Source organism: Nomascus leucogenys, chromosome 3 (assembly GCF_006542625.1).
Source record: "Nomascus leucogenys isolate Asia chromosome 3, Asia_NLE_v1, whole genome shotgun sequence".
In the NCBI taxonomy this organism is placed as follows: Eukaryota; Metazoa; Chordata; class Mammalia; order Primates; family Hylobatidae; genus Nomascus; species Nomascus leucogenys.
In genome coordinates this window covers 134,580,607-134,591,761 of record NC_044383.1, presented here as the reverse complement: position 1 = coordinate 134,591,761, position 11,155 = coordinate 134,580,607, and the positions used below count along the sequence as shown (strand labels likewise).

Below are 11,155 nucleotides of genomic sequence, written 5' to 3'. Positions count from 1 at the left end.
ATCCAACCAGATTAGTCTTAACTGCTGTGGCTCTCACACAAGTACCCTGGGATCCTTCCAGATTGAACTCAAACTCAGTTTGGTTGGGGTCTTCCGGTGTTTTTGTTACAGTGTGCAGGTGACAGCTAATACCCTTTTCAGAGCATTCTTCTCTGAGGTCGTGTGGGAGGGGTGCTGTATTGGAAATTGGAATATTTCCAAATAATGGTTCCCATGGTTCTCTGATGAGTGGTCCAGACCTAGACCTGAATGAGCATTCATCTTCTCTTCCTCTCTCCCTCCTCCCTTTCTCTCTCTCTCACAGACACAGACACACTCACACTCTAAGTTCTAGGAAGTACAGTGTACATAGTTTGCTCTGAGAGGGTCCTCATAGCTAAGAGTAAAGACAGCCACAATTCTAAGGGTTCCAAAACGAATTGTGTGGTTGAACAGTGACAACCAACCCCCTCTCTTTTCTTCTTTCCCTAATCAACTTAATGTTCTTTATAAGTGAATGTATCATAGGTGTCTACACACGAAGAGAGATTACAGGAAACACCAAGACTCTGGCAAGGGTTTCCTAGAAATCATGAGAAAAAGAGCATCTTCTTTGAACTATTGAATCTTAGGAGTTAGCAGGGGATTGGGAAGATTTGAGGTTTATGGTTAGTTCTTTAAAATGATGCAGCAGTCAGGAGAACACCCACTCCTAGGAGACATGAAATATCCCCGTTCACAAAATGGACTGGAGGAGTTGGGAGTAAGATGATTTAAAAGTGGGCCAGGCGCGGTGGCTCATGCCTGTAATCCCAGCACTTTGGGAGGCCCAAGGCAGGCGGATCACCTGAAGTCGGGAGTTCGAGACCAGCCTGACTAACACGGAGAAACCCCGTCTCTACTAAAAATACAAAAAAAAAAAAAAAAAATTAGCTGGGTGTGGTGGTGCATGCCTGTAATACCAGCTACTCAGGAGGCTGAGGCAGGAGGATTGCTTGAACCCGGGAGGCGGAGGTTGCGGTGAGCTGAGATCATGCCATTGCACTCCAGCCTGGGCAACAAGAGCAAAATTCCACCTCAAGGAAAGAAAAAAAAAAAAAAAAAGTGAAACCTACATTAAGCTTCAATGAAATCCACCTTATTCTATCAAGATTTAAAACACACACATAACTTTAATACAGCAATTCCATATGCTAAGTGATATGGGTATAGGGATATCCACAATAGTTTTTTCTTCTATGACACCAGAAGGTTGCACTTTCATAGAGTACTGGTTAAACCTGCATAACAGAATACTATACAGCCTTTAAGGAAATGGGAGAATGTTGACATGGGAGGACTTCCGAGATGTGTTAATTTAAAAGTATGGTGAATAGCATGAAAAATCTGCTGTCATTTCTGTATGGAGAAATACATATGCAATTACATTTATAAATACAGAAGAGTTTCTCTGAAAAGATGGACCAACACTGGTTATAGCAGCTCACCTGTAGTGAGGAATGAGATGGCTAGGGGGAAGGAGGGTAATTTTTTTTTTTTTTGCAGTTTTTTCTAAATTTTATTATTATACTTTAAGTTTTAGGGTACATGTGCACAACATGCAGGTTTGTTACATATGTATACATGTGCCATGTTGGTGTGCTGCACCCATTAACTCGTCATTTAGCATTAGGTATATCTCCTAATGCTGTCCCTCCCCCCTCCCCCCACCCCACAACAGTCCCCGGTGTGTGATGTTCCCCTTCCTGTGTCCATGTATTCTCATTGTTCAATTCTCACCTATGAGTGAGAACATGCAGTATTTGGTTTTTTGTTCTTGTGATAGTTTACTGATAATGATGGTTTCCAGTTTCATCCATGTCCCTACAAAGGACATGAACTCATCATTTTTTATGGCTGCATAGTATTCCATGGTGTATATATGTGCCACATTTTCTTAATCCAGTCTATCGTTGTTGGACATTTGGGTTGGTTCCAAGTCTTTGCTATTGTGAATAGTGCCCCAATAAACATACATGTGCATGTGTGATTTATAATCCTTTGGGTATATACCCAGTAATGGGATGGCTGGGTCAAATGGTATTTCTAGTTCTAGATCCCTGAGGAAATCACCACACTGACTTCCACAATGGATGAACTAGTTTACAGTCCCACCAACAGTGTAAAAGTGTTCCTATTTCTCCACATCCTCTCCAGCACCTGTTGTTTCCTGACTTTTTAATGATGGCCATTCTAACTGGTGTGAGATGGTATCTCACTGTGGTTTTGATTTGCATTTCTCTGATGGCCAGTGATGATGAGCATTTTTTCATGTGTTGTTTGGCTGCAAAAATGTCTTCTTTTGAGAATTGTCTGTTCATGTCCTTTGCCCACTTTTTGATGGGGTTGTTTGTTTTTTTCTTGTAAATTTGTTTGAGTTCATTGTAGATTCTGGATATTAGCCCTTTGTCAGATGAGTAGGTTGCAAAAATTTTCTCCCATTTTGTAGGTTGCCTGTTCACTCTGATGACAGTTTCTTTTGCTGTGCAGAAGCTCTTTAGTTTAATTAGATCCCATTTGTCAATTTTGGCTTTTGTTGCCATTGCTTTTGGTGTTTTAGACATGAAGTCCTTGCCCATGTCTATTTCCTGAATGGTATTGCCTAGGTTTTCTTCTAGGGTTTTTATGGTTTTAGGTCTAACATTTAAGTCTTTAATCTATCTTGAATTAATTTTTGTATAAGGTGTAAGGAAGGGATCCAGTTTCAGCTTTCTACATATGGCTAGCCAATTTTCCCAGCACCATTTATTAAATAGGGAATCCTTTCCTCATTGCTTGTTTTTGTCAGGTTTGTCTAAGGTCAGATGGTTTTAGATATGCAGCATTATTTCTGAGGGCTCTGTTGTGTTCCATTGATCTATATCTCTGTTTTGGTACCAGTACCATGCTGTTTTGGTTACTGTAGACTTGTAGTATAGTTTGAAGTCAGGTAGCATGATGCCTCCGGCTTTGTTCTTTTGGCTTAGGACTGACTTGGCGATGTGGGCTCTTTTTTTGGTTCCATATGAACTTTAAAGTAGTTTTTTCCAATTCTGTGAAGAAAGTCATCAGTAGCTTGATGGGGATGGCATTGAATCTATAAATTACCTTGGGCAGTATGGCCATTTTCCCAATATTGATTCTTCCAACCCATGAGCATGGAATGTTCTTCCATTTGTTTGTATCCTCTTTTGTTTTGTTGAGCAGTGGTTTGTAGTTCTCCTTGAAGAGGTCCTTCACATCCCTTGTAAGTTGGATTCCTAGGTATTTTATTCTCTTTGAAGCAATTGTGAATGGGAGTTCACTCATGATTTGGATCTCTGTTTGTCTGTTATTGGTGTATAAGAATGCTTGTGATTTTTGTACATTGATTTTGTATCCTGAGACTTTGCTGAAGTTGCTTATCAGCTTAAGGAGATTTTGGGCTGAGACAATGGGGTTTTCTAAATATACAATCATGTCATCTGCAAACAGGGACAATTTGACTTCCTCTTTTCCTAATTGAATACCCTTTATTTCCTTCTCCTGCCTGATTGCCCTGGCCAGAACTTCCAACACTATGTTGAATAGGAGTGGTGAGAGAGGGCATCCCTGTCTCGTGCCCGTTTTCAAAGGGAATGCTTCCAGTTTTTGCCCATTCAGTATGATATTGGCTGTGGGTTTGTCATAGATAGCTCTTATTTTGAGATACGTCCCATCAATACCTAATTTATTGAAAGTTTTTAGCATGAAGGGTTGTTGAATTTTGTCAAAGGCCTTTTCTGCATCTATTGAGATAATCATGTGGTTTTCGTCTTTGGTTCTGTTTATATGTTGGATTACATTTATTGATTTGCATATGTTGAACCAGCCTTGCATCCCAGGGATGAAACCCACTTGATCATGGTGGATAAGCTTTTTGATGTGCTGCTGGATTCAGTTTGCCAGTATTTTATTGAAGGTTTTTGCATCAATGTTCATCAAGGATATTGGTCTAAAATTCTCTTTTTTGGTTGTGTCTCTGCCAGGCTTTAGTGTCAGGATGATGCTGGCCTCATAAAATGAGTTAGGGAGGATTCCCTCTTTTTCTATTGATTGGAATAGTTTCAGAAGGAATGGTACCAGCTCCTCCTTGTACCTCTGGTAGAATTCGGCTGTGAATCCATCTGGTCTTGGACTTTTTTTGCTTGGTAAGCTATTGATTATTGCCACAATTTCAGGGCCTGTTATTGGTCTATTCAGAGATTCAGCTTCTTCCTGGTTTAGTCTTGGGAGGGTGTATGTGTCGAGGAATGTATCCATTTCTTCTAGATTTTCTAGTTTATTTGCATAGAGGTGTTTGTAGTATTCTCTGATGGTAGTTTGTATTTCTGTGGGATCAGTGGTGATATCCCCTTTATCATTTTTTATTGCGTCTATTTGATTCTTCTCTCTTTTCTTATTAGTCTTGCTAGTGGTCTATCAATTTTGTTGATCTTTTCAAAAAACCAGCTCCTGGATTCATTAATTTTTTGAAGGGTTTTTTTGTGTCTCTATTTCCTTCAGTTCTGCTCTGATTTTAGTTATTTCTTGCCTTCTGCTAGCTTTTCAATGTGTTAATTTTTTTAACAGTTTCTCAAATGCATACATTACCTCAAAATTTTTTATTACAAACAAACACCCTCTTCTCCCTATTAAAAATGTGTCTTTGTATCTATTGTGGTACACTGAAATTAAAAACCTGTTATTGTCAAATTGATTAATTTCTAGACTATCCAGATCTAGATTTGTTTTTTCTCTCTTTCTCAGTAGAAGATATGGGTGGTGGTGTCATTTAGCTGTATAATACTGAGCAAGTCAATCATCCATGTGGACTCAGATTCTTCATTTGAAAATGATGATCTTAGACTCAAGATGACTTCCAAAAAATATCTTGCTGGTCTAAGGTGCTATATGACTCGATTATGCATATCTGAAAATAAAGCTGTAAAGTGGCAAAGGGAATCTGGGTGGATGTCAGAGGGTGAGTTCTGGTGATGGCAGAATTGCAGACAACTACAATTTTCCCAATATAGTTCATTATTTGACCACTTTATAAATTCCTTTTCATTTCTACTCCATTCATCTTTAAAATACCCAAGAAACAACAAAAGAGGCATATTCAACTGAAGAAATTTATTTACTTTTTTTCTAGGTACATAGATGACATAATTATAGACAAGTTTTGATACATAGGAAAACCCTTCTGTCCACCTCTCTTTATGCTAAATGAATCATCACAATAATTTTTACAATTTTTAAAACAATACACAGCTTTCTTGGGCTGAAGCAATTGCAAGAACATATTGGTACTGGTATATTACAGCTACTTACAATGTTTTTAACAACAGCAATGGAGAAAAATAAGTTATTTAAATATTGATTTCATATACAGAAAGTGCAATGTTGTTAGTTGTTATATAACTTGCTCGACAGTTTCTTTTCTCTATCAATTTTAAATCAAGATAACTTGGACTCAGACTATTATATTTTTTTCTGAAAATAATACAGTACACACATGGCAGCGGTGGCTTGGCAAGTTGACCTTTTTTGCTGCAGTTATGAAAGCAAACTTTACTATGTCAGGAACTGATTTCCAATAGATTAGTAATTTCCAATTTCACCCATACCTGGGGGTTCAGGACAGAGAAAAGGGCCTCTAAGGCAAGGCCATGAAACAATATCTTAGTTATCTGGGTACATAAATAGTACTAGTTGGAGCTGACTGCATTTCCTTCCAGACAGCTTTGAAGTGAAAATCATACACAATGTTATGTGTAGCTACCTGAGCCGAACTGCCTTTCCAGGTTTCTTTTGTGCTTTCCAAAGACAACAATTTTCACCATTACTCAAAATTCTGTACCAAATGCAACTGATTAAAACTGGATATTGCTGAAGCCTACCACCTGTTCACTAATGTCCACGGGCAGCCCCAATCCACCTCAGTGAAACATCACACCCAAACATTCAGCTTTTCTCAGACCAAATCAAATGTTTAAAGAAAAAAAAAAAAAGACCAAACAAACACTAAAGATATTTTTAAAATATTTAAACAACACAATAAAGTAAAAACAACCTCAGACCCCTCAGACCAGACATTCCCACTGAAAGTTCTTTGTGATCCCTGAATTTGATTTTCTATGCAAAGGCATTGATTTCCAAAGAAGTGTGATAAAAATATGGTTTGGCATTCTCAAAAACTCCAGAAAGTTCCCTCTTCTGCTGCGACTTTCACTTAAATGAAAATCCTTCATGGAGAACGAATTAAAACAACTTGGAAATTCACATGAGATTTCTCTCTCTCCTTTGTTATCTCTTACACAAATTTTGTGTGGTTTTTTGCTCAGCTTAAACAATGACAGGATCTGTCCGAATGTCAAGCCGAGGTATTTTGAGAGCAGGAAGAGAAGAAGCCTGTCTACAGCACCCACATCCACCACAGCAAGTGAAAAGCATTGAACGCTTTAGCTATACAAGAACCCTGCAGCTTCATTACATTGCAAATAGGCTAGGCCACAACCCCAGAGGACAAACATGAGCTGTTGTCTTTAAGAGTTCAATAGAAATTTGGCAGCTTTAGCTTTTTATTCTACATTTCCACAACTTCTTCACATGGCATCTTATAGAAGATGAAAATTATTAAAGAAACATGCATTATTTTTTAAAAATGCACACTAATGCATGAAAAAAATACATCACCTGAGAATGTCTTTTTCCTCAGAAACATGGATCCAGACATAAGCGATATGCTAAAGATGGCTTTCTAATTTATGAAATCACTTCCCCTCCAACCCAAGGGAAATTATTTGTTTTAATAAGTAGATGAAATATTATAAAACTTTCAATCAAGGGCTTGTGGTCAAGGTGTTTCTATTATAAATGATTGCCCTTTATATTTTAGATGATTGCATTTGATGCTTATAATAGTGTTCATGATAAGAATGTAAAGGAAAATCATTTTGTAAGCAATGGAAACCATAATAGTTTACTTGTTTAAATTTACTGTTTGCTAGAAAACCAGACCAAAGAGGATAGAGGCCAGGTGCGGTGGCTGACACCTGTAATCCCAGCACTTTGGGAGGCTGAGGCGGGTGGACCACCTGAGGTCAGGAGTTTGAGACCAGCCTGGCCAACATGGTGAAACCCCATCTCTACTAATAATACAAAAATTAGCTGGGCGTGGTGGTGGGTGCCTATAATCCCAGCTACTCGGGAGGCTAAGGCAGGAGAATCACTTGAACATGGGAGACTGAGGTTGCAGTGAGCCAAGATCGTGCCATTGCACTCCAGTCTGGGTGACAAGAGTGAAACTCCATTTCAAAAAAAATAAATAAAGAGGATAGAATGTACTGAAATCAGTTGTAAAACAATTTAAAGTAGCAAATACTTAAAACATGGCTAATGTGGTTTGTCTGGCTCCACACTGAACCTTTGTTTAAATTAAAAGAATTATCTAAATAAAAAAAAGAAGGATAATAGTATTAGTTGTAATACTGAAAAGACTTTTAGAAAACATCTTATACATGACTTCCCTTTTTAAGGACATCTTTCTGAAATATGCAACCTCACAGTGACCTTTTGTAAAGATGATCCGTTTACTGAGGACTGAATTTTGGGATGGACATGGTCAGGATTCCAAGTCAAGTCAATACTGCAGTGCGACGACCCACACAGTAACGATCCTAAACTGGTTAAAACCAAAAGCACTTACTATGAATACAGACACACACGCACGCACGCACACACACACGATATCTTTGTGAATTTCAGATAGCTTTTCACTAGATTTGTAGTTAGCTTAAAAACCAAAAACCAACATGAAGTATGTGGCTGATGAATACCTCTACAAAATAAGCCATGTTACAATGAGACGATTAGAAAAGCCCACTTTTGCTGAAAACCTCCCAGAGAGGTTAGATGTCCGCCTAAGCTGAAGATGTGGAACTATGGTTACAGGGTTGTGGACGCTAGTTAGATAACTGCTTAAAAGCTTATATTAAGGCAAATAAAAGCTGATTGCTAGAAAGCAATTATGAAAATGTCTCTTGTTTATCTAAAGAAGAACAGGACTTTTTTTTTTTTTCTTTTTCCTGGTGCAGCCAGATGTTCTAACTAACTTTTGAACAAATGAGCATGGTCAGTAATGTACAATAACTTTTGAGTCTGTTACTTTGGCCTAGCTAAGCCCGTCTGGCCCTTGGGCATCCTGCAAGATGACAGACAGAAGGGCAAGGGCACTATCAGAAATGGAACAGGCTGCCCCCTACTCCTCCCAGCCTCTACCAGTACACAGAGACAGACTGGAGACAGAGCATTCGCAGCCAGTTGGCATCTTGGTTCGTCTTCTGAAAATAAAAATAAGTGCTTGTCTTGTCTTTGGAGGTCAAAGAGAACCGCACTAATTTCCTCAAGGGGGCTTTTCTGGAGGAGAGGATCCTCAGTCCTGTGCCAAGGTTTCACGCTGTTTGGGCACACGCCAGGCCTTTCTTCTGGATCTGGTCTGCACGTCCAGAGATGGAGAAATTGCATCAGCATCATATGCACAGTGAAAGGGTGGCTCTTGTCCAGAGAGGCCCATTCCGGGCCTGGCTACATGGCCTCAGGGCCTGGTGGCAGTTTGAAGAGTCTGGCTGCAGATAGGAGCTTTCTTATGTGTCTCTCCTCTGTGATGCCGGCCTCCTGAAGGCAAGTGTGGGACAGAGAAGGCACTTGGCTCAGTGTGCTGAAGCCCGCGGTGGAGAGGGTGCTGGCATACATGGGCAGACCGATGGAAATGAGCCAATCTGACACAGACGAAATGCATCCAGGAGAGACGGGCTTTCGGCAGATTTCTGTGAGTCCACCACTTGGAATCTGGATAAATTAAGAAAGCGATATGATGATAGAAACGCTCCCTGTGTCAAAGAGGACTACTTCGCGTATGTCTAAAAGGAACAGCACTGAAATACTGCATTGCTAGACTATTATCAGAAAGCGACAATGCAATGAGTGTCAGAGATCAAGACTAGCAGGAAAAATTCTTCTCTAAGATGAAACAAATCTTTAAGGAAGTGTTCCACAAGGTTCTCGAAGGTGTTTGGAATGAGGTCAAATCCATTTATGTGTCCAGGTCTCCAAACTATAAGCATTTACATATTCTGCTATTTTGTTTCACTGTGGATATGCTCTTGACAAGAGCCCTAAGGTAGTTTGAAGGGACAAATCTGGGTGATCGTGTGAAAAGTAGCACTCAGTGGGTAGGGTTTTTTATAAAAGAGACTTTCCACTGTATTTTGAATCTATGTTAACAACCAGAAAATTATATATTTAGTCAATACAGTTATGAAGAATTTAAAATACAATAATATCAAGGGTTGGCTGGAACAGGGAAATGGGTGTTTAACCTTGACTACTGGGTATATAAAGGGCCTGCACCTTTCAGAAAGGTGATTTGCTAACGAGTGTGAAAATCTTTGGGATTTTGTACAGTTTTGATGATGGTATATATTTCCTCTTCCAGGAATATATACTCAGAAATCAACCTTTAAAGTCTACAAAGATTTATTAACAAGGATGTTCTTCATTACATTATTTAAAATAAAAGGTTGGAAAAATCTAAATGTTTTAACTATGAGACTCACTACTGGAGTAGATTGACCTACTAGAATACTTTGAAATACAATAGCCACCCCCCCTTATCCACGGTTTTGCTTTCTACAGCCTGAAAATATTAAATGGGAAATTCCAGAAATAAACAATTCATAAGGCTTATATTGCATGCCATTCTGAGTAGTCTGAAGAAATCTCACACCACCCAGCTCTGTCCCACCTGACAATCATCCCTTTGCCTAACAAATCCATACTGTCTACACTACCAGTCCCGCAGTCACTTAGTAGCCCGTAGTCATCAGATCAACTGTTGCAGTACTGCAGTACTTGCATTCAAGTCACTCTTATTTGACCTTATAATGGCCCCCAAGTGCAAGAGTAATGATGCTGGCCATTTGGACATGGCAAAGAGAAGCCATTAAGTGCTTCCTTTAAGTAAAAAGGTGAGAGTTCTTGACTTAATAAGAAAAGAAAAAAAATTGTATGCTGAGGTTCCTAAGATCTACAGTGAAAACGAATCTTCTATCCATGAAATTGTGAAGGAAAAAGAAATTTGTGTATAATATATACAGGGTTTGGTACTCAGCAAGCTTTCAAGAGATCCACTTGGAGGTCTTGGACCGTATCCCTCATGGATACAGGGAGACTACTGTATTGATAATATCAATTTTTTTTTTTTTTTTTAAGTAACAGGGAAACAGATTCATGATCTGATAATAGCCAACAATCAGGTTTCGGTACTATACCTTTACTATTATGCATGTGCAGACAAATGATTAGACAGAGTTTTAATGGACAAGTAAAACTTGTGTATATTTATGGTGTAAAACGTGGTGTTTTGATAAATGTACACATTGTGGAATGGCTAAATCAAGCTATTTAACATATGCATTACCTCACATACTATATTTTGTGGTGAGAACACTCAAGATCTGCTGTCCTAGCAATTTTCAAATATACATTGTTATTAACCGTAGTCACCATGTTGAACAATAGATCTCCTGAAGTTATGCTTGTAACTGAAACTGTGTCATTCAGACGGATTTTATTTTATTTCTTAAGAGATGGGGTCTCACTATGTTGCCCAGGCCGGCATCAAAATTCTGGGCTCAAGCAATCCTCCTGCTTCTGCCTCCCAAGTAACTAGGATTACAGGTGTGCACCATCACACCCAGCACTAGACAGATCTTTAAGAAGTTTTTCACAGTGTTGGGATTACGGATAATTTTCATTTGTTTTTCTTTCTGAAAGTGTATTTTTAAACATTTCTAGGCTGACCATGTATTACTTTCTCCCCAGCTGTCTCCTTTCCATAGCTATGGAAGCCCTTGCCTATTTGGCAGTTGTTAGTATGCTCATCACTAAGCGTGATCACTAAATGTGCCTCAGGAAGCTGGAAAACTGTGGGCTGCTCACCGCCATGCGGTGCTGCTTCCGAAGCTGCTTCACCCGGATCTGGTCCATGTTGGTGGCGACGTCCCTCTCGGGCTGATCCAAGTCCTCTGCATATCTCTGCACCAGGGCTTCAGGAATCCCACAGCGGCCATGCTGCCAGGGAGAACAGGAATGTGAC

General features: G+C 39.3%; 1 protein-coding gene across 3 annotated transcripts in view; it reads right to left on the bottom strand.

Annotated features, from left to right (window-relative positions):
- Positions 1–5,111: 5,111 nt before the first annotated feature.
- Positions 5,112–11,155, bottom strand: part of SASH1 (SAM and SH3 domain containing 1) — a 212,430-nt gene continuing 206,386 nt past the window's right edge. For all 3 annotated transcript variants that reach the window (XM_003255856.3, XM_030809810.1, XM_030809811.1), the window contains 2 exons: positions 10,999–11,130; positions 5,112–8,847 (listed from right to left, as the gene is read on the bottom strand). In XM_003255856.3, coding sequence (XP_003255904.1) covers positions 8,584–8,847; positions 10,999–11,130 — 396 coding nt within the window. In that variant the 3' untranslated portion in view covers positions 5,112–8,583. The remainder of the gene's footprint in view (positions 8,848–10,998; positions 11,131–11,155) is intronic.